We start from the raw sequence: 24,453 nt of genomic DNA, 5'->3' as shown, positions 1-24,453 counted from the left end.
TTTATGTGTTGCTGAGGATCCAACCCAAGGTCTCTCACATGCGAGACAAACACTCTACCGCTGAGCCACAAACCTGGCCCTCCAATGAATATTTTTGGCACACTTGTCTAGTATAAGATAACTATGTTTATGTGGGTTTGTCTCTGTGTCCTCTATTCTGTACCATTGGCTACAAGTCTATTTTGGTGTCAGTACCATGCCATTTTTGTTACTATAGCTCTGTAGTCTAGTTTAAGGTCTGTTATTATGATGCCTCCTGCTTCACTTTTCTTGCTAAGGATTGCTTTAGCCATTCTGCATCTCTTATTTTTTCCAAATAAATTTCATGATTGCTTTTTCTATTTCTATGAAGAATGTCATTGGGATTTTAATAGGAACTGAATTAAATCTGTGTAAGCCTTTTGGTAGTATGGCCTTTTTGACAATATTAATTTTGCCTATCCAGGAGCATGGGATATCTTTCCATCTTCTGATGTTTTCTTTAATTTCTTTCTTTAGTATTCTGTAGTTTTCATTATAGAGTTCTTTAACCTATTTCGTTAGATTGATTCCCAAGTTGTTTTTTTTTGTTTGTTTGTTTTTTGAGGCTATTGTGAATGGAGTAGTTTTCCTAATTTCTCTTTCAGTGAATTCTTTGCTGATTTACAGTAATGTGTTTGATATATGGGTGTTGGTTTTATATCCCGCTACTTTGCTGAATTCATTTATTAGTTCTGGAAGTTTTCTGGTGGAATTTTTTGGATCTTCTAGATATAGAATCATGTCATTAGCAAATAGTGACAGTTTGAGTTCTTCTTTGCCTATTTCTATCCCTTTAATTTCTTTATTTTGCTCTGTCTAGAATTTCAAGAATGATGCTGAATAGAAGTGGTAAAGAGGACATCCTTATCTTGTTCCAGTTTTTAGCGGGAATGCTTTCAATTTTTCTCTATATGTTGAACCAACTCTGCATCCTTGGGATGAACCCCACTTGATCATGGTGCACTATCTTTTTAATATGTTTTTGTATGAAATTTGCCAGAATTTTATTGAAGATTTTGAATCTATGTTCATTAGAGATATTAGTCTGAAGTTTTCTTTCCTTGATGTGTCTTTGTCTGATTTTTGGTATCTGGGTGATATTAGCCTCATAGAACTAGTGTGGAAGGGTTCTCTCCTTTTCTATTTAATGGAATACTTTGAGGAATATTAGTGTTAATTCTACTTTGAAAGTGTTGTAGAACTCGGCTGAGAATCTATCTGGTCCTGGGTTTTTCTTGGTTGGTAGGCTTTTGATAGCATTTTCTATTTTATTACTTGAAACTGAACTGTTTAAATCATGTATGACCTCCTCATTCAGTTTGGGTAGGTCATATGTCTCTTGAAATTTATCAATTTCTTTGATATTTTCTATTTTATTAGAGTATAAATTTTCAAAATAGTTTCTAATTTATCTGCTGTATTTCAGACATATTCATTGTGATATTTCCTTCTTCATCTTGTATTTTAGTAATTTGAGTTTTCTTTTTCTCTTTGTTAGCGTGGCCATGGGTTTATCTATTTTATTTATTTTTTCAAAGAACCAACTTTTTGTTTTGTCAGTTTTTTCAATTGTTTTTTTTCTTTTGTTCTCATTAATTTCAGCTCTGATTTTAGTATTTCCTATATTCCACTGCTTTTGGTGTTGATTTATTCTTCTTTTTCTAGGACTTTGAGATGTAGTATTAGGTCATCTATTGTTGACTTTTTATTTTTGTAATGAATGCATTCAATGCAGTAAACTTTCCTCTTAGTACTACCTTCATAGAGTCCCAGAGATTTTGATATTTTGTATCAGTGTCCTCATTTACCTCTAAGAATTTTATTTCATCATTGATTTCTTCTACTATCCACTCATCATTCAGTTGTGTATTATTTAGCTCCATTTGTTACAGTAGTTTCTATTTTTTATTTTATCATTGGTTACTAATTTCATTCCATTGTGGTCTGATAGAATGCAGGGTATTATCTCTGATTTTTTGGTATTTACTAAGAGTCCCTTTGTGGCATAAGATATGGTCTATTTTAGAGAAGGAGCCATGTGCTGCTGAGAAGAAAGTATATTTGCTTGTTGATGGATGAAATATTCTATATGTGTCTGTTAAGTCTAAGTTATTGATTGTATTTTTAGTTCTGTTTGGAAGATCTGTTCAGTAGTGAGAGTGGTGTGCTAAAGTCACGTAGTTTTATTGTATTGTGGTCTATTTGACTCTTGTAATTGAGAAGGGTTTGTTGATGTACATAGATGCTCCATTGTTGGGGCATAAATATTTATAATTATTATGTCCTGTTTATATATACTTCCCTTAAGAAATATGAAATGTCCTTCTTTGTCTCCTCTGATTAACTTTGGTTTGAAGTCTACTTTATCTGAAATGAGAATGGAAACCCCTGCTTGTTTACATAATTCATACGCATGATAAGTTTTTTCCCATCCTTTCACCTTCAGCCTGTGGATGTCTTTGCCCATGAGGTGAGTCTCTTGAAAGGACAGTATATTGTTGGGTCTTGCTTTTCAATCCAATCTACCAGTCTTTGTCTTTTGGTTATAAGTTTAGGCAGTTAACATTAAAGGATATAATTAACACATGATTTTTATTCCCTGTCATGTTGATTTATTTCTGGTTTTTGATTTGTCTTTGTTTCTTAGTTGATTGAATGTCCCTTTAGTGTAGCTCCTCCGTTTGCTGGTTTTCACCTTTTTTCTGGCTTCATCTTCATGGAATATTTTGTTGAGAATGCTCTCTAATGTAGGCTTTCTAGTTATGAATTCTTTTTTTTTTTTTTTTTAAAGAGAGAGGGAGAGAGAGAGAGAATTTTAATATTTATTTTTTAGTTTTCGGCGGACACAACATCTTTGTTTGTATGTGGTGCTGAGGATCAAACCCGGGCCGCACGCATGCCAGGTGAGCGCGCTACCGCTTGAGCCACATCTCCAGCCCCTAGTTATGAATTCTTATAATTTTTTTTATCATGTTATAATTTCATCTTCAAATATGAAACTTAATTTTGCTGGATATAAAATTCTTGGTTGGCATCTGTTTTCTTTCAAATCTTGAAATATATTATTTCAGGACCTCCTAGCTTTGAGGATCTGAGTTGAGAAATCAGTTGAGATCCAAGTTGATTTCCTCCTATATGTAGTTTGATTTTTTTTCTCTCACAGCCTTTAAGATTTTATCTTTATTCTGTGTGTTAGTCATTTTCATTATAACGTGTCTTGGTGTGGGTCTGCTGTAATTTTGTACATTTAGGGTCCTGTAAGTGTCTTGTATTTGATTTTTCATTCCACTCTTTAGGTTTGGGACATTTTCTGATATTATATCATTGAAAAGATCGTGCATTCCTTTGGTTTGTGTCTCTGATCCTTCATCTATTTCAATAACTCTTAAATTTGGTCTTTTCATGTTATCTCATAGTTCTTGTATATTCTGTTCATGGTTTCTTACCATCTCTCCACATGATCAACTCTACTTTCAATATTATATATTTTGTCTTCATTGTCTGAGGTTCTGTCTTCCAAGTGGTCTAGTCTGTTGATGATGCTTTCTATGGAATTTATAATTTGGTTTACTGATTGCTTCATTTCGAGGATTTTTGCTTGTTTTTTTTTTCCACAGTCTCTCTTTATTGAAGTGGTCTTTTACTTCCTGTATTTTTTCTTTGATTATACCTTATACTATCCTTTACTTCATATATCAATTTAACTATATACAATCTGAACTCCTTCTTGGATACTTCTTCTGTGTTATCAGTGGCTTCTGTTGTTGAAGCATCTTGGTTTTTTGGTGGCACTTTTTTCCCTTTTTTTTCATGTTGTTACTGTGTTTTCCCATTTAAAAGTACAGATCTAAGGCAGGATAAATTCTATCCTGTTGACCTGTAGTGTCCCTGAACGTTTTCAGTGCTTCCCCCTTTACTGGTGAGACCAGTATCAACAGCACCCAGTGTACACAATACATAGCCTTAAACCTAATATCTCCCACTAAGGCATCTACTGCTTTCTCATATTAAACCAAAATGAAGAGTTCAATAACAATCTATAATACAAACAGAATATTTGTTAAAACGATTTACAGTTTCAAATGGTAGATGAGAGAACAGAGGTAGTACAGTATGCAGTATTCACGAGAGAGGAAGAGAGAAGCTAGAAGTAAAAATTCACAGGAAAAGTGGAAGAGGAGCCGACAGAGGTTGGCTGCTGGTTGCAGAAAAGTTGGAAAGAAAATCCAAGAAAGCAGACAAGAAAGAAGAAGAATATGAACAAAGAGAAAAAAATTAAAGACATAAGAATACAACAAAAATGTAAAACCCCATTTATATATCATTGTCGTCCACACACTGATGCATAAAAAACATCCTGTTCCAAGTATGGTGGAGAGATTAGTGAATCAAAATAGAAAAGAAAAGAAAAGAAACCTTTCTGGAAAGTCAAACTGTCTCTGTCATTGTTTTATAGTTTCTCAGCCCAATCTCTGACATCTCTCAGGATCACCAAACCCAGATCAGCCCTCGCAAACCTAGTCTCTGCCCCACCGATCTGGGCTTCAGATACATCAGGCTCGGCCATGCTGTAGTCCCAAGATCTCAATGCTGCTCCTATTTGCAGAGAGGCCACCCCAGATACACCTATTCAAAGGAGTAACCCCAACTCCGAAGATGCAGCATCAAGACAAGGGCCACCAGCACTCTCAGCAGGAAGACCCCAGTCTCCTCTAAACCCTCACATTGGACCTGCAACTTCCATCTGGAGTCCCCAGACTCTTTTTTTTTTTTGAAGAGAGAGAATTTTAATTTTTTTAGTTTTCGGCGGACACAACATCTTTGTTTGTATGTGGTGCTGAGGATCGAACCCGGGCCGCACGCATGCCAGGCGAGCACGCTACCACTTGAGCCACATCCCCAGCCCAGAGTCCCCAGACTCTTGTGGTGGTAAACCCAATGGCACCCAGGCCCGAGGCCCTAGCTGGTGTCCCAAAATGGGTGCATCCACGTGCAACCAAACCTGTAGTCACTGCCATCGCAGTCCTCTAGGCCGTGGTCTCAGCAGTAGTGATGGTGGTTGTTGGTCAGCAGTAACAGAGGCTTCAGGGGCAGCGTCACCAGGGGGTCCCCAGCGGTGTAGGCTTCAATTGTATCCAGGGCAGAGGTGTCTTTTGTGGTAGCAGCACTAAGAAAGAAGACCTCCAGGCAATCCCAGGCTGGCAGCAGCAATGGCAGTAGCAGTACAGGAGGCAGTTGATTGACAGGAAACTTCTGGTTTAGAGGCAGCGGGAATTCGTGTCCCAGGTAACCATGGCCACACCCAAAGAAGAGACTTCCAGGCTCCGCAGCAACAATAGTGGTCTACTTTTTTTTTTTTTTTAATAACACTTAAAAAATACTAGTTTAGCAACAGGCTTCCTGAATTCAGAGTTTGCATCAAAGTGTCTTTCCAAAGCCTCAGTCCTTTAGAACCATCTGTATTATAATTTACTAAAAAAATTTTATTTTGTTTTCTCTGTTTAGTGAAGCATTTTAAAGGAAACTTTATTCACAAATAGAAATTAAATGAAAATTATCAATTTTAGAAACTAAAAAATTAGTCCTGAGGGTGTAGATTAGTGGGCACTTACTTGTCTAGTGTATGTAAAGCCCTGGGTTTGTTTGATCCCCAAAACTGTGAAAGAAAAAGAATGAACAAATAGCAAAATGTGTATAATAATAAAGTTGACTGGTATATCAAAATTTCTTCCTGATAAACTTTCAGTGAGAGGAAAGAATACTTATGCTTATTCAGAAATGAAGATATATTCTTAGTGTTCATGTAAGTGTGACGCTGTGTATTATGATCTAGAATATAAAATGAAATTGGAGTGAATTTCTTTCTTTCTTTTTTTTTTTGGTGCTGGGATTGAACCCAGGGCCTTGTGCATATGAGGCAAGCACTCTACCAACTGAGCTATATCCCCAGCCCTAAACATTTATTTTTAAAGTATTTATTCTTTTAGTTGTAGACACAATACATTTATTTTATTTATTTTTTTTTATGTGGTGCAGAGGATCGAACCCAGCACCTCTCATGCACTAGGTGAGCACTCTACCGCTGAGCCGCAACACCAGCCCTGGAGTGAATTTCTTTTAGGACAGAAGTTTATTTTGACTATGAGTTTTAGGATTTTCATTCCTTTCCCATTGGATTTGTCTTGCTTCCCCCACCCCCTCCCCATATCCTTCATTGTCTTTGTCCATATAATGTTTTAAATATTTATAGTTCGGCCCTTTAAAAACCTATCTTAAGCCCAATGGCTCAGGAGGCTGAGGTAGGCAGATGCTTAGTTTAAACCCAGCCTCAGCAACTCAGTAAGGCCCTAAGAAACTTGCGAGAACCTGTCTCAAGAAATCAAAAGGACCTGGCACCATGACGCAGACCTGTAATCCCAGCTGCTTGGGAGGCTAAGTCAAGAGAATTGGGAGTTCAAAGCCACCTTTAGCAAAAGCAAGGTGCTAAGCAACTCAGTGAGACCTAGTCTGTAAATACAAAATAGGGCTGAGGAGGTGCCTTGGTGGTTGAGTGCCCCTAAGTTCAATCTCCGGTACCAAAAAAAAAAAAAAAAAAAGCCCTGTCTTCAGATAATTATATAGGTTCTGAGTGTGGGCTACCTTCTGACTTGATACCTGTGAAATCAGGATTTGATATATCTGTTGAGTATTTATTTTAGGACCTATTAAACCTGTATGATTTTAAATAAATATTTGTGTATTACCTAATGTAGTTTCATTTACCTATATCCAACTTCATGAAGTAAATCAGCATAATATTATTCCCAGGCCCATCAGGATTAGTTTAATATTAGGTTCAGCATGTTCTTTTACGTGGCAAAAGAGTAAGCGGAGTTTAGAAAGATTTTGGCCCCTAAGTGACTAAAATTATGTATTAGGAATGTCACATGTATTATTTTTCCTGCCACAATATGAAATAAATGTGTACTTCTTTTTGTGACTTCCACCCTAAAGCTAGTGTAGGTTATAGCAAAATGCCACATTTTATAACTTTGTATTTAGCCCTGACTTGTAAATCCCAAACTTCAAATTTTTGAGAGTTATGTCTCTTAACCTTTTTATTGTTGTTAAGAAATTTAATTATATGAAAGGTTACTTTAAAATGAGTTCATTTTATGGAAAGATATTAATTACCCAACTTTATTACTTTTACAGTCGAGTTGAACTGAAAAGATTGTGTGAAATTTTTACAAGAATGTTTGCTGATCCTCATGGCAAGGTATGTTTTAGTATTTAAGATTATTTACTCATATGTGCCCAAAAAAGAAGTAAAATAGCAGAAAACTGTAACCACTTTTGTTTTATTATTACCCCAAAATGGGTAGTGATTATTTTTAAACATAATTTTTAATATCATACATAATTTAGAAATTGTTCTTTGGTAATCATTTGTGCTTCTCCGAAGAGAGATTGAGAGTAAGATAATAATTTAGCCAGGGTGAGTATATTTTGTATTATTAAGAATATTTCACTATTTGTGAAGAATATAATTGGGGTAAGTTTAAGAAAGTTGCTGACATTTTATTCAATTTTCTTCTATGATTATTACAACCATAATTTAAACATATTCTTTTCTTGAAAGAACTGTTTTTATAAAAAAGAATTGCCATTAAATAACAGAAAAGCACAAAATATGATTATAGCCGTAGTTTGATAGTAACATAAAAATGAAACATTTTACATATTGAATAAAAATCATAATTTTCAGAACTTTGTTCACTCTTTAATGTTGATTTAACTATATTGGATTAAGTACTTAAGCATAATTGGCATGTTCACTATGAAATTTTGGTTTATCTTAATAAATAATAATGTTATAAAAATGTGTTGTTATTTTGTTTCCAGAAATGTGTTTGACTGTGGTAAAACTTAAGTATCTTCCTTTAGGATGTCAAATGCAGGTGTATGTCTAACCTTAATGAGAGATGTAGCAAAGAAGTTATAAGAAAAATAGTAATGAATTCTACTTTATTTTTTTTCTAATTATCTTCACTTCATTTTTGTACACATCATTTTGGTTTTTTCTATTTTTCTATTTTTATTATTTATGTCACTCCTTAAAGATATAAAATCCCACTTTATACATAAACTAAAATCTAACTAAAGATTAAATCCTATTGGGCATATACTTATTTAAATAAATTGCTTACACTTTAAAACAATATTTTCCAAAGATTCTCCTTTGTCAGGGGTATATTTATTTTATCTGAAAATAAAAGATCCCATTAAAAAGCAAAAATGAAAATACGTTTAACAAGCACTTTGTTGGCCAAAATGTTTTAAAATTTGTAATTTTCAAACTGTAGATAATTCTACCATTTTATATTGATATCACCACCACTAATTACCGTTGTAGGTCTTGCTTTAATCTAAAAATTTCTATAAATTCTAAACAGATTAACTTTTGGTCAGTAGTTGGCACGGTAAGCCAAAAGGGGAGATAATTATCTGGAGGAGCCTTTTTCCTTAAGGAACATTTTAATTGACAATTTATTCAACTTTGAAGATTTAGTTAACTATCTTCACTAAATGATATAATTTGTTGCTACTGGAAAGTATAAGACCAAGGCTGAATTTATTTCTTGGTCATAATTTTTGACCATTTTTTAATGGTAATAATGCAAGTTAATTGGATGCCAGTGTCTGTGCAGCGATAAAGAGAAACAAACTTAGCTTTCCTATTTGATCTTTAAAAAAAAAAAAAAGAATTTTCTCTTATTGACTGACCCATCTGGTTTTGTTTGTATGTTTATTTGGGGTTGGATTTTTGTAGGGGTTTTTTTTGTTTTTATTTTTTTTTCAATTTTTTAAAATTTTGATAGACATAGTACCTTTATTTTATTTATTTGTTTTTACGTGGTGTGAGGATCGAACCCAGTGCCTCCTCATAACATGTGAGCTCTGCCACTGAGCCACAATCCCAGCCCAGGAGTTGGGTTTTTTTTATTCTGTTCAGTGAAGAAATGTAATGGAAAAATTTTTGGTTTTGTTTAGTTTTTCTTTGGTGATTGTTCATCATTAATTCTGCCAATAAAGTACTACCAATTTGATCTTTCAGGATCTAGAAACTTAAAAAAACAAAACAAACCCTTTTCTTTCAAAATACATTGTTGATTCTTATTAGGGATCAGATGTTAATTTCTGTAAATGTCTGTGACTTTTCAGGCCATTATAGCCTCTGTCCCACAGTTATTTAAGTCTGCCTTTTTAGCATGAAGGTATTTATGATAGTGTGTAAACAGATGAATATAACTGGGTTGCCATAAAACTTTACTTATGAACATTGAAACTTGAGTGTTCATATAATTTTCATGTGTCACTAAATGGTCTTGTATTTTAAGCCATTTAAAATTATAAAAATCATTCTTATTTTGAAGTCCATAATTTGCTGACCCCTGTTCTATATGATTCACTCATTGTCATTGACACTAAAATAGAAAAATATATTCAGGAACCTGTGCTCTTGCAGCACATGTCCCTTGCTGAAAATCAGGACTACTGAAGGGATAATGGTATACTGGCCCGGTTAAGTGAAAGCACACCTCCCTGCCTTTTCCTGCAATCTTCATATAAGTGAAAGCACACCTCCCTGCCTTTTCCTGCAATCTTCATATCAGATCTGTGATTGCCTGATAGTCTTCTACATTTCAGTTTTTTCCTCTGTCCTCCATGTAGACTGACAGATACTTTCTCTCCTAAAATTCTTAGCTCTCTTTACCTCCTCACACATCCCATGCCCCAGCATGTATCCTGCCTCTTAACTTACCAAGAAAATAGAAGCCATCTAGCCAAAACTCGCATTTCTTGCCTCCAGCCAACAAGCTTCACCATCAGCCCATTCTTTCTACCTTTCCTCCTTTTGAAATGGAAGGAGGTTCTTTCTCCTTTTTGTCCTGTGATGTTTGTGTCATGTGGAATTTTGCCCTCTTCTTTCATTCTCTGCCTTATATGAAGCTTCTGTTACCTGCTTTCATAATAGCTTCCAGATGTGTAATATATTTCCAGCCCATGTTTTTTCTCCTATACTTATTTAATTACATATCTATTGGCTTCATTTATCCCTCATTTTTTTATAATATTGGTTCCAGGACCAACTCCACACCCACACCACCCCCTTGAATATCAAAATTCACATATGCTCAAGGCATTGATATAAAATGGAATTGTATTTGTATATGACCTATACAGTCCTCCCATTATATTTCACATCCCCAGATTACAATTCAATATGGTAAATAGTTGTTATACTTTATTATTTATGGAATGACAAGAAAAAAATGTCTGTACATGTTGGGTATAGAAGCAGTTTTTTTCCAAATATTTTTCGATCCATTGTTTGTTGAATCCTTGGATGCTGAATCCAAAAACACAGAAGACCAACTATATCTTCAGCCTCAATACTACTCTTCCTCCTGCATTGCTTTATCTGATTATATGATACCACCATTACTCAAGTGAGGAATTGATCATTATTCTAGAACTTCCACTGGATCCTGTTGATTCATCTCTGAATATCTCTCCACTCTCACTGCTAATCAGGGCATGCTCATATTTTGCCATTTGCACCACCTCTCCCACTTCCATCCCTAAATTATCCTCCATACTGTGTGCCCTAGTAACCTTTCTACTATCTTAAAAATCCTTAAAGAAATAGCCAAAGCTTATCATTTTGGCTTGTATTCCCTCTTCGCTGTCAACCCAGCCCAAACTGTTCATTTCCCCAAATGTGCCTTGTACTTTTCCTTTTCACTTGAAACACACTATCGAGGATATTTTCCTTTCTTCCCCAACGCAGCATTCTTAGGACTCTGCTTAGATAGCACATCTTCTTCAAGTCTGTATTAGATCACCACTCTGAACTAGATAGAATTGCTTCTCTATAACTTCAACCATCACCAAAGCTCACGGGGCAGAAACTTTATAAAGCCTTACCCCTAGAATGGACCTTTATGTGTGTTTGGGAGATGCCTTATACCATGAGTGGACTTCCCCATGTACATTAAAAGGCTTCAGTCTTGATGTACCATGGGGAAAAGAAAAAAAAAAGAAATGGCATTTCACTCTTTATGTTAGCAGGTTTTAGGGAGTTGCAGGCTTCCTCCATAAATGAAAGTTGTTCTCACATTTGCCCAACAGAAACAGGATGCTTAAAGAACCAAGTTGTGAGCAGCAGTTCTTATCCTTTTAGCTAAGACCACCTGCTCCAGCCACCATAATATTTCCCTTTTTGTATCCAACCAAAGGTCTGTATCCAACCAAAATATTTGATGTATCTAATATATAGTACAGAAATGCCAGAAAAGAAGGCCTGGAAAAGAATTGTTTCTAAATACAGAGGAAGGATATTTCCTGGAACAGGAATAATATGAATAAAGTAAATATAGTTAGCAAGTTGAAATTTTTTGATTTCTGTAATTTGATAAATTAACTTTTTACTTTACATATCGCTGTCCCCCAGTATCTGTAGGGGATTGGTTCCAGGACACTCAGCAGATTGCAAAATATGCAAATGCTTAAGTCTCTTATATAAAGCAACACAATGTTTGCATATAATCTACATACATCCTCCCAAACACTGTAAATTATCTCTAGCTTACTTATAATAACAAATACATGTAAATGCTGTGCAAATAGTTGTTACACTCTGTTGTTTGGAGAATAATGACAAGGGGAAAAAATGTACACCTTCAGTACAGATATAGTTTTTTTTCCACCAAGTATTTTCAGTCCGTGGTTAGTTGAATCCACTGATGCAGAACCTGCAGATAAAGAGGGCCTGCAGATAAGAAGTGATCTAACCAATGAAATATGTAGGATAGTAACAGACCACAAAGTAGCAAATTATGTTATTTAAAGCCTCTTAGTGTTTTTATAAGAGAGGCAGTGCAACACATAACAAGTATGAATATGGAGCAAGATGGCTTGGGTTCATATTCTGTCTCTAGGACTTATTAGCAGTGTGTGCCTTGGTTTCTTAATCTGTAAAACAGAATATATAGTAATATATGCCTCATAATGTTGTGGTGATGATTAAATGAGTTAATACATATAAAGCCCTTAGAATATACCAGTATAGTAGTTTTAAAAATTAAGGCATTCAGAGCAGATTTTTATTTTGACTGCTCTGGACACATTTTTTTCCCCCTTAAGTGTAAGCATTGTCAGATACTAAAAGTTATCCTATATGGTTTTTGCATTTGACTGAAGTAGCTCTTCAAAAAGAGCCACTTTCACCAAAGTATGAATTAGATTTTTATGGTCTTTGTGATTCTGCCTCTGGAATCATGCCTTTGAGTCTTGGGTTGCTAGGAAATTTAATTTTACTACTAACTTGGGGCACAGTTGAGTACCTTATGTAGAAAGTGACATCTGGTCTTTTGATAAATATTTTAGGCAGCTACCGCTGCTCTCATAGTCCTTGGACAGGAGACTGTCACACATCTTACCTGAAGAATTAAAAAATTGATAGTATAAACAGTTACTTTTTTTTTTAACCTCCAAAGAATAGTAATTGTTCCAGGTCCTTACAGAAATTATTTAATTTGTGAAAATACTTCTTCTGGAGGAAAAGGGGATAAGAAACGAAAACTCATTCCCAATTCTGACACTTTTCAGAATTGGGAATGAGTTTTGTGATTCTTGGGTTCTTTACCAGTTGTTGAACCTCAAGGATAGTACGATGTACAAAAGAAAAGCTTTTGTCTCTTTTTTTTAAATTTCCTTTGCCAGGAGGTTAAAGAGAAACACAGGAAAATCATGTTCTTCTCCCATGTAATTCATTTAACTCTTTGTTTTCAAAACTATTTTGAGTTTATCATAAAACTTTGAAAAACATTTGTCATTTTTATTTTCTAAGTGTTTTTCTTCCATACAGGAACTTTGCATTGATGGCGACTAATTTGTGTGTTTTTCTTTTTTTTCTTTTTTTCTTTTTGCATGCTGTCCCCTGTGTTGGAACTCTCAATAGAGAGTAAGTTGGTTCAATATTTGTTGGAAACCTAACTTTACTGCATGACTGTGAAATTAACCCTTTTTCTCTGTTTTCTCTCCCAAAGAGTTCATGCAGTGTTGGACCCTTTGCAATCCACGAAATGCTATATGCAAACTGTCATTCTGTTTGGAGATGTGCTTTTTTAATCTACTAATTAATCTAATTTGATCATGTTCTTCTGTTCTTTTTTTGACTGGCACACCTAAGATATAAGTGAGTTTAGGAAAATACTGCCTCAATTGTAATAGCTCAGATATTTAATTCTTTCTGAACAAATTACAGATGTGAGATATGTAGGATTATAAATTGATTCCATTGAAAGTTTAAAAATAATTCCCCAGTTTCATAATTATTTAAAAAAAAAAATTGGGCCCTGAGTCCCCATATGTACTTCCTAATAGTCTGTTAATGTCATTGCATAAAAGCAAACAGCAATTTATGGAGCATTGATTCTCAGCTTTCTCTTTTGAAATTTTTATTCCTACTGTTACATTAGCATATCCATTTTCTCCTTTAATTCTAGGCAAGGATATGGAAGAATATCAACACCTGAGAGAAACTCTTTGTGTTAGGGAAATCGAAGAAAAAATTTTGTGTATAATTTCCAATGTATTATGCATATGGATATATGTGCATATGTATGTGTATATATGATCATTTATTAAGAACTGTTATAGGATATAAATATTTTTGAAAGGTTATGGTAAAATTCTATATATAAAGTGCTATAAATACCATGTCTACATTTTTATTGGGCTACTCACGTTATATCTAACCAAAAGAAATTTCTATTCAGACACTTAGAGAAGTCTTCTTGAAGGAAATAACAGTTAAGATCTTGATGGAAACATAAACCTTGGCTATGTCAGCATGAGAAGAAAGAGCCTTCCAGGAATGGCTAGCATGAGTCCAATGAAGAAAGTGGGTAGTGCCAGAAAGTTTATAGGAAAGAAAAACAAGTTAATCTTCACTAGAATGAATGGAAAGTCTTGATTCTAGGAGGAACAGGTCTTTACTACTAATTACAGGGTAAATTTTGCTTAAGAGAAAATACTTATTTTCATTGAAAACTTTTTAGGTAACTTTGGACTTGGTTCCATTGATGATATAGGACTGTATAAAACTATAGTCTTTATTCTAAAATAATATATATTCCAGATGGGATGATAATATAGACAAAAAGTTAAATAGCACCAAAAATAGCTAATCCCACTATGAATTCCAAGTAGGAAGGATCAGTGGCTCTTATCTAAAGTAGCCTAAGAAGCTTATTGGCTGGAGCTTGAGTAGGGAATCACATACTATATGTAAGCAAGCTGGAGGTATGAGCAGGAATAGGAGAAAATTGGAGTCATGTGAGATGTGAATGAAAGTGGAGGAATAAAGGGTCTTATTTTACTGGATAGTCCAGTTTAGAGAGTTAGAACTTTATATAAGGGTTTGAGACATTATCCTGTAGACAATTTTATATAAGGGTTTGAGATATTATCCTATAGACAATGGGAGATGTTTAAGAATTTTGTTTCTATTACAAACTGTCATAATCTGATGGTAAGAAAGAAGCATGCATTGAAAAACACAGCCTGCAGGCCAAACCTGTCCTGCTGCCTACTTTTGAAAGTTCTGTTGGAACACAACTGTGGCTGTGCTACAATGGAGTTGAGTAGTTGCAAGACCCTATGGCTTGTAAAGCCTCAAATATGTGTGGCCTGGTACAGAAATGATTTGATGACCCTTGATATATAGAAAATATGAAGGCTAGAGTCGGGCTACTGCAATAATCCAGACATAAAATCAGAAGTGCTTGGTGCCTACAACAGTGCTGTGATAAACAGATTTGGGGAAGACCAAAAGAGAGCAGTTCTAGAGATCTGGAGCCTCATAGAATCAGAGAGGCCCAGTCAAGGAGGTCACACTTGGGATGAAGAACAAATCAGAATGAAGACATTTAGGATGCAAAAGGACAATGCCTGCAAAAAGAAAAAGAAGGGAAATACTAAGAGGCAAGAAATGTCAAGGTACAGAATGGCCAACCATACTTTACCTAGGAGAAAGCTATTGCATACCACAATTAGAAGATAATTAGTGGGAGCAATAGGGTGGAAGCTGAAAGAGGAGCTCCTGGAATGGTGTCTTCTGCATGTGGCAGTAAAGGATCTAGGTAAAAAATGAAAGAGTAAATATAGTAGAGGAGAGTACACGTTAGAGAGCAAAAATATGGAACTGAAAAATTAGACTTAAAAGGGAATAAAATTGACTCTTCCTTGGAGAAATGATTATTAGAACATTAGGGTTAGAGGAAATCAAATTGAGGGAAAAGCCACTAGAGTTTAATTAATAGAGTAGATAAAATACAACTGAAAACCAAGTGACCTAGCTAAGTCTTGACCCATTGACTAGCTGTGAAACTGGGTAACTCACATTTTCTAGTTCTCTGTTTCCTTGTACATAAAATGGGAGAGTCGACTTAGGCATTTTTCTATCTTATGACTTCCTAAATGGGTTTTCATATGGAAAAGTTTCAGGTTGGAATCCTTAAGAAAATAGGGAAGAATTTAAACAAGAGTAAAAGTGATCCACAGAATAAAAAACAGTTACGTATTGGTAAACTAGCTTTGGCGGGGAGGAAGAAACCTTGATTTGTAGTGTTTGCCAGTGTCTGAAGTGTAGATGACTCCTATTTGAAAGCAGCTGCTTTCAAGCTACCAAACATTTCACAAAATTCCTGAATACTAAGATTCAACAAAATGAAACTGAATCCCTTTCTCTCGCCATGCACAAAAGTGAATTCAAAATGGATCAAGGAGCTTGATATCAAATCAGAGATGCGCCGTCTGATAGAAGAAAAAGTTGGCTACGATCTACAGTCGGTGGGGTCGGGCTCCAAATTCCTCAATAGGACACCCATAGCACAAAAGTTAATAACTAGAATCAACAAATGGGACTTACTCAAACTAAAAAGTTTTTTCTCAGCAAAAGAAACAATAAGAGAGGTAAATAGGGAGCCTACACCCTGGGAACAAATCTTTACTCCTCACACTTCAGATAGAGCCCTAATATCCAGAGTATACAAAGAACTCCAAAAATTAGACAATAAGAGAACAAACAACCCAATCAACAAATGGGCCAAGGACCTGAACAGACACTTCTCAGAGGAGGACATACAGTCAATCAACAAGTACATGAAAAAATGCTCAACATCTCTAGCTGTCAGAGAAATGCAAATCAAAACCACCCTAAGATACCATCTCACTCCAGTAAGATTGGCAGCCATTAGGAAGTCAAACAACAACAAGTGCTGGCGAGGATGTGGGGAAAAGGGTACACTTGTACATTGCTGGTGGGACTGCAGATTGGTGCAGCCAATTTGGAAAGCAGTATGGAGATTTCTTGGAAAGCTGGGAATGGAGCCACCATTTGACCCAGCTATTCCCCTTCTTGGTCTATTCCCTAAAGACCTAAAAAGAGCATGCTACAGGGACACTGCTACATCGATGTTCATAGCAGCACAGTTCACAATAGCAAGACTGTGGAACCAACCTAGATGCCCTTCAATAGATGAATGGATAAAAAAAAATGTGGCATTTATACACAATGGAGTATTACTCTGCATTAAAAAATGACAAAATCATAGAATTTGCAGGGAAATGGATGGCATTAGAGCAGATTATGCTAAGTGAAGCTAGCCAATCCCTAAAAAACAAATGCCAAATGTCTTCTTTGATATAAGGAAAGTAACTAAGAACAGAGTAGGGACGAAGAGCAGGAGAAGAAGATTAACATTTAACAGGGATGAGAGGTGGGAGGGAAAGGGAGAGAGAAGGGAAATTGCACGGTAATGGAAGGAGACCCTCAGGGTTATACAGTGGAGGGGGTAGAGAGGAGGGGAGGGGAGGGGAGAGGTGGGGAGGGGGGAGGGTGGAGGATGGGAAAGGCAGCAGAGCACAACAGACACTAGTATGGCAATATGTAAATCAATGGATGTGTAACTGATGTGAATCTGCAATCTGTGTATGGGGTGAAGGTGGGAGTTCATAACCCACTTGAATCAAAGTGTGGAATATGATATGTCAAGAAATTTGTAATGTTTTGAACAACCCACAATAAAAAATTAAAAAAAAAAATAAAATAAAATCTGTTTAAAAAAAAAATGTTAAAGCTTATAGTTCTAATAGAGAAAATCCTTCAAACTCTTAATTCTCAAATTAGTATAGTTACTTTGGATATTGAGTATTTTAAAAACCATAGTTTTAATCATCTGTTTTGATTATAATTTGTCTCAAGTCATCATGACTGAGAGTCTTAACAGTGTTTTCCTCTTTACCTTGAAATAATTTTTTTAGTATGATATTGGATTTCTTGTAAACAGATAAAACCTTGTGATGGATTGCTTTTCATACGTACTTCAGTGAGATACATCATGTATTGATAGTAGTTTCTCTGCACCTTAAAATTTTTTCACTTAAAAATTTTTTTAAACAGATAGATTAATGTTAGAACCACTTATAAAGTCCTCCCCACCACACACAGCATAAATGAAGACTGATGGCATGCCATCTAGGACCTTTTAAAAAATCCACTAAAATTTAGATGTAGGCTTTTATCTTGAATTTATTTGACTTTAAGTACAGTTTTATTTATCACAGGTCATTTAAAATTACTTTTGGGGCAGTTTTAGTAAATAACAGATTTCATGCCAGAAAGTTTGTGACAATTGTCATTTTGAGAAATCTGAGGATTCTCTTATGTTATGTAAATTCATTATGTTATGTAAATTTTATACCTTAGGTAGCTGTTAGTGTAGTGATTCTCTAATTAACTCAATGCCACACTTGCAAAAAGCTGAGAGTTAGTGAGACTATAGATCCTTCCCCTATATTTTGTATAAAATAGATTTTTAGTTTAAGTAGCTTAAGCTGTGGCATCATTGATTACATTAGGTGTGCCAGCCATTATGGCCAAATTTCTTTACCAAGTGATGCTGCATGGAATAGCTAATTGTTGAACTTCTGCAGAAGTTGGATAACGATTCAAATGTACTCTTGTATCACAGAGTCCAATGAAAAGCAAGAGAGATTGTTTTTCCGCTTGGCTGCCAATCGCTGTGCCTCTGATTCCTGTATTCCCTTCTATTTTCAGTTTTGAACTGAGCATAGAGATCAATATTTCCTCGTTTTTCTTCCCACCTCTCCCCTTTATCTATTATAGGTATTCAGCATGTTTTTGGAGACTCTAGTAGATTTTATACAAGTCCACAAAGATGATCTTCAAGATTGGTTATTTGTACTGCTGACACAACTACTTAAAAAAATGGGTGCTGATTTGCTTGGGTCTGTTCAGGCAAAAGTTCAGAAAGCCCTAGATGTTACAAGGTAATATTTTTTGCATGTATTTCAAGTTTACCTAATAATAACTAATATTTAATCTTTATGTTAAAATTTAATTTCTGAGATCTTTCAAATAATTTATTCTGTAGAAACACCTCTGAAAATTGTTAATTTTCACCAATTACATGGTATATTTAATACAACATTGTTTCTTAGATCAAACCTTTTATTTATTTTGTAAAAATTTTATTGGTTCAAGTAATTCAAGATTGTATTTTATCTTAATTAGGATTAATCTAGAACTAGGCATATTATATGCACCTGTAGTCCCAGCAACTGGGAATGCTGAGGCAGGAGGATTATTTGAGCCCAGGAGTTCAAGACCAGCCTGAGCAACATAGTGAGATCCCATCTCAAATAAAGAAGAAAAAGCTGGACATGGTGACACTGTCTGTAATCCCAGCAGTTGAGGAGGCTGAGGCAGGAAGATCACAAGTTTGAGGCCAGTGTCAGCAACTAAGCAAGGACCTAAGCAACTTAATGAGACCCTGTCTCAAAATAAAAAATAAAAAAGGGCTAGAGATGTGACTCAGTGGTTAAGCACCCCTGGGTTAAGTCTCTAGTACCACCACCACCACCACCACCCCCAAAAAAAAGATATTTATAGTTGCATCATGGCGTTTTGACTAAAGATCAACTGAAGATATATCTGCAAAGTAGGGTTGAAGATTAATTTTATCTAATGTAAATATGAAAGTATTTCCTAAGTGTTAATAAAACATAGTATACATTTAGATATTCAGAATCTCTCTTCAGAAGATTTTGAACCATTGATATGTTTCTACTTTCCTATGTATATTGTTGAAGTGACTGTTTCAAAATGTCCATTTTCTGAGTTGAAATGAAACTGGAATTTAGATTTTAGGTGTGGGGGAAATGTCTGAAACTATTGAACTTTCTATTGAGTACATTTTTCTTCTTAAATCTATTATTGAGGCAAGATAGACTATTATTTATTATAATGTTGCTTCTTAACCCAATACTGGTCATAAATTCAAATGTTTGTATTCTTCTGAGAATGCTTTTATTGTAGCCTGTACTACAGATATATACTACTTCATGTGACATTATGTTTTGGCATTAAGCAGTTTTTTTGCATGAAATTTGTTAAATGCATACTTGTTTACTTAATTTTTTTGTTTGCTTTGTTCTTATTTCAGAGAATCTTTCCCAAATGATCTCCAGTTTAATATTCTAATGAGATTTACAGTTGATCAGACTCAGACACCAAGCCTGAAGGTAAAAAACTGAGGTTTTTTGCAAACATTTTAAAAAATTGAAGTATTTTATTGATAAAGTTATGTCAGTATTTGTATTTCTGTCACATGAGAAACAGTTCAATCAGTGGGTTTTGTTTTTATGAACTTACAGACAGTCAAGCCAGCACTTCGGGACCATCTTCACTCTTTTTGGAGCTCCAAGGTTTTTTTTTTGTTTTTGTTTTAATCTGCATTATTTCTTTTCTTAACTCTCTCTGCAGTGTTTCAGATAATGTTTGTATGCATCTGTATTCGAGTACTAACCTTTGTAAGCCTTTTACGCATGCACATATTTGATTTCAAATGTTTCTCAAATGTCCTTCCTCCTTTGGAGAACGCTTACTGGGGATATACATTTAGAAGGCATCACAATATGGCCATCTAACACTAAGCTGGTACTGCAGACTTGCTTTATAAAATCTTATCTAATTTTATGTTTGTGATTTCCCAATACTTTTTTTTCTTATTTGTAATCTTAGGAGTTTTAATGGGCATTTTGGACAAAATACCAGTTTTGCCTAAGTACATATTTTAGTAAACAAACAAATCTTAATATCAGTACCATTTTCCTTAACCAAAATAGTAACTATTTTTGCAATGTGATGTTTCTGACGTGCACCAAATTTGTAATTAAGATTAACTTTCTCAGTTTTTATTTGCACACATTTTCCAGTTAATTTATGTGAAAAGTAGATGGATTCTAATTTGTAATTTTAAATGATGCAATTTAATATAAAAGAAAAAGTGATATAATATTAAAGAAGATCCTCCTGAATGCTTTGCCAAAGATGTTTTTTTAGTGAGCTGTATCAAATGAGATTAAAGTCAGGGAAATAACAAGCATATATGCTTACATAAGTCTTTTATCTTCTGCTCTATTCTGCACGAAGTATATTTCCATGAGCATTACTGCCCAGGATTGGTTTTCCCCTACATTTCTGAATGCAGTTGTGTCTGAAAATCACAATTATGTTTCTTACCAGGGTGGATATACATTCAACATAATGTTATTTTCTCAAAACTACTTCATGAAAGGGATTCCATCTGTTTACTTTGAAAAGTGACCTGCAGAAAAACAGTTTACTTGATATTAGTGAGAAATGTTTTTTGAACTCGTATCCAAGGCGTTGTGCTCAGTGTTCCTGGGAATATAAAACTTATAATTAGATCACTGTTTTCTATAATACATGATAACCTATAAATTACATCTACCTGTGGTAGATATTCCAGTACTGTTGAAAATGTATATAGAGGGGCTGGGGATGTGGCTCAAGCGGTAGCGTGCTCGCCTAGCATGCGCAGGATGCTGGGTTCGATCCTCAGCACCACATACAAATAAAAAATAAAGATGTTGTGTCCACCAAAAACTAAAAAATAAATATTATAAAAAGAAAATGTATATAGAGATGTTTCATGGGCCAGTGCAAAAGAAGATCACCAGCTTAAGAAATAAGGATAAGAGGTGACTTGAGGTAAAGTATAAAGTTGCTGAAGAAAACAATTAAAGGGAATAGTGAAATGGGAAACAGACAAATTAAAATGGGCTTTCCTTTTGGAAAACATTGTACTGGAGACTGGTACCACAGACTGTTTCTTTAAAAGCCTAAATTATTTATAAATATACATAGAAGTATAGTTTCAGTAGCAAAGCCATATGGGGAATCACTCTTCAACTCTTAAGTAGATATTTTAGGATAGCAGGAAAATGTTATGTTTTTCTGCAAAAATATAAATAACTTTCAGGTGGGTGACAGGGTTAAGTTTTAAAATCTTAACAGGCTATGGAAAAACACAGATAACTTGTTCTAGATCTAGCAAAAAGACCAAGGGAAAATATCTTTATTGAGAAATGATCTTTCAGATTAAAAAAAAAAGGATGTTTACATAAAATGTGATATCTCTCATGTATCATCATGTGATCAGTGAGGGAAATAACAGTATAAAATCAGGAATTTTAATTTGAATTACTAATGTTTTTAAATAAATGTAATTTTGCTGAACTCTGGCTTTCACAAACATTGAAGAATTACACACACTTAGCAATCGAATTGTTTTTCCTTCTTTGAAAGAGTATATATTTGCATAATTGAAATTCTAGACTGTATGTAACCTCATAAAATACCCTACTAAAAACATTCAAATTATTATATGTGTGTGATTATTTTACCTATTATTAAATATGCCTATTCTGAGACACCTTTTTAAAATTTTGCATGACTATAAATTGTCAAGACACTGCACCAACTGAATGTCACAGAGGGCAAATAAATGCTTGCTTTTTTTTCCCCCTAATCTACTGGGAATTGAACTCAGGGTCTTGTGTATGCTAGTCATATGCTGTACCACTGAGCTACATTCCCAGCCCTTTTTATTTTTTATTTTGAGATAGAGTCTTGAGGAGTTGCCCAGACTGGCCTCAGAGTTGTAATCCTCCTGCCTCACCCTCCTGAGTCACTGGAATTATAGGCATGCATCACCACATCTGCATGCATCACCGCATCTAGCCCTTTTTATTTTATTTTGATTCTAAGTCTCACTAAATTGCCCAGGTTCACCTTGAATTTGCCTCAGTGTCCTAAGTAGCTAAGAATACCAACATCTACTACTATGCTCAGGAATATATACAGTTATTAGTGTTGGTAACTTAAAAAGAATACATTGTTCATTTATTGACTTAACATAGTCATCTTTCAGCTATTCACACTGATAGAAGGTACATGGCTTCAAGAATCCAGAATATTATGTGCTATCCTATAATTTAGGTAGGCCTGCTACTACAAAACTAACCACATCTTATATTAAAAGTTATAATTCACTTTTTAAATAATAAGTAAAACTTGTATATATTTAGAGTATACAACGTGTTTTGGTGTGTGTGTATGTGTGTGGAGAGAGAGAAAGAGAAATTATGGAATGACTGAGTCAAATTACTTTTGCATTACCTCACATACTTTGTGTGTGTGTGTGTGTGTGTTTGGTGAGAAAACTTAAAATCCAATCTCAGCAGTTTCAAATATTTAATATGTGCATGGTGACCAAGCATGTGATGCACATCCAGCTATTCAGGAGCTTGAGGCAGAAAGATCACAAGCTGGAAGCTAGCTTGGGCAACTTATCAAGACCCTGTCTCAAAATAAAAAATAAAAGTACTGGGAACATATTTCAGTGATAGAGCAACACTGCATTAATTTCCTAGTACTGCAAAAAAAAAAAAGTATATTGTTATTAACTGTAAGATACTGTGATGTACATTGTCCTCTTGAAATTATTATTCTTTTCTAACTGAAATTTTATGTCCTTCAACCAGTCTTTCCCTAATCCCCCAGCCCCAGGTAACTACCACTTTACTCTGTGTTTCTGGGTTTGACTTCATCATGCTCCACATATAAGTGAGATCATTTAATAGTTGTCTTTCTTTACATGGCCTGTTTCACATAATATATTGTCCTACAGGTTCATCCATGTTGTCACAAACGACAGGGTTTTCTTATTTATTTATTTATTTATTTATTTATTTATTTATTTATTTGCTGTGCTAAGGATCAAACCCAGGGCCTCACACATGCTAGGCAAGTGCTCTACCACTGAGCTATAGCCCCCACCCAGGGTTTCCTTTTTTAAAGCTAAATAGTATTTCATTGTGTATATATACCATACTCAACCATTGAAGGACACTTAAATTGATTTATATCTTGGCTATTATGAATAACGTTGCCATAGTACCTGGGGGTACAAGTTGTTCAACATACTAATTTTCATTGTCTTTGAGATAGTTACTCCCTACTGGGACTACTGGATCATATGGTATTCTATTTTAATTTTTTGGAGAAACTTTATACTGTTTTCCACAATGGCTGTACTAATTTACATTCACACCAGTGGTGTGCAAATGGTTCCCTTTCTCTACATCTTCACCAGCAACCTTTTGTCTTTTATATAGTAGCCATTTAGTGAAGTAAGTGATCTCTCATTATGGTTTTAATTTGCATTTACATGATGATTATTGATGTTGAGCATTTTCATTTTTATATTGTACATTTGGGTGTTTTCCTTGGAGCAATATCTATTCAGGTTCTTTGGTAATTTTTTAATTTTTTTTATTTAGGGTTTTTCGGTTTGTTTGTTTGTTTAGGTTGATTTCTTTACATATTTGGATGCTCATTCCTTATCGGATGTGTGCTTTACAAGATATTCTTCCATTCTATAGGTTGTCCCTTTGCTCTGTTGTTTGTTTGCTGCATAAAAGAATCTTTTTAATTTAATGTACTCCCATTTGCTATTTTTATTTTTGTAAGCTGTGTAAAATTATAAATCTAAATATTTATTTCTTATGAAAGAAGAACATAATTTGATATCCCCCTTTTTTTGGTACTAGGAGCAGGAAGGGGAAAATGTATAAGAGGCAGAACTTTATTTCAATATTTTCCTTCCTATCTATTAATTTGGCATAACACTACCCAGAGAGATTTCCCATAGATACTTGGCCTGAGTGATAAAAATGACATTTAAATCCATAAGGGAAGAAAGAACATAGAGAGACTAATTACATTAACCTGGACAGTATCTCAACTTGCTAGGGTTTGAGATTTTTTATTTCTTTTATTTTTTTGGTACTGGGGATTGAACCCAGGGGCACTTTACCACTGAGCTACATCCCCAGTTCTTTTACTTTTTATTTTGAGACAGGGTCTTGCTGAATTGCTGAGGCTGGCCTTGAACTTGTGATCCTCCTGCCTCAGTCTCCCAAGTCACTGGG

The 24,453-nt window shown here is 34.7% G+C and overlaps 1 protein-coding gene across 50 annotated transcripts in view; it reads left to right on the top strand.

Moving 5' to 3' along the window:
* The window catches only part of Clasp2 (cytoplasmic linker associated protein 2), a 201,755-nt gene that overhangs the window by 140,010 nt on the left and 37,292 nt on the right, over positions 1-24,453 (top strand). For 28 of the 50 annotated variants that reach the window (XM_058576643.1, XM_058576644.1, XM_058576681.1 and 25 more), the window contains 3 exons: positions 7,216-7,279; positions 18,260-18,423; positions 19,599-19,677. In XM_058576643.1, coding sequence (XP_058432626.1) covers positions 7,216-7,279; positions 18,260-18,423; positions 19,599-19,677 — 307 coding nt within the window. Of the gene's footprint in view, positions 1-7,215; positions 7,280-18,259; positions 18,424-19,598; positions 19,678-19,809; positions 19,861-24,453 lie in introns of all 50 variants that reach the window. The other 22 variants (XM_058576652.1, XM_058576658.1, XM_058576640.1 and 19 more) reach the window with 1 other exon arrangement.

Source organism: Marmota monax, unplaced genomic scaffold, assembly GCF_021218885.2.
Source record: "Marmota monax isolate L192 unplaced genomic scaffold, Marmota_monax_Labrador192_F-V1.1 WCK01_AAM20220418_F8-fsc00021, whole genome shotgun sequence".
Taxonomy (NCBI): Eukaryota; Metazoa; Chordata; class Mammalia; order Rodentia; family Sciuridae; genus Marmota; species Marmota monax.
The sequence above is the reverse complement of the archived record's forward strand: the minus strand, read 5'-3'. Positions and strand labels throughout refer to the sequence as shown.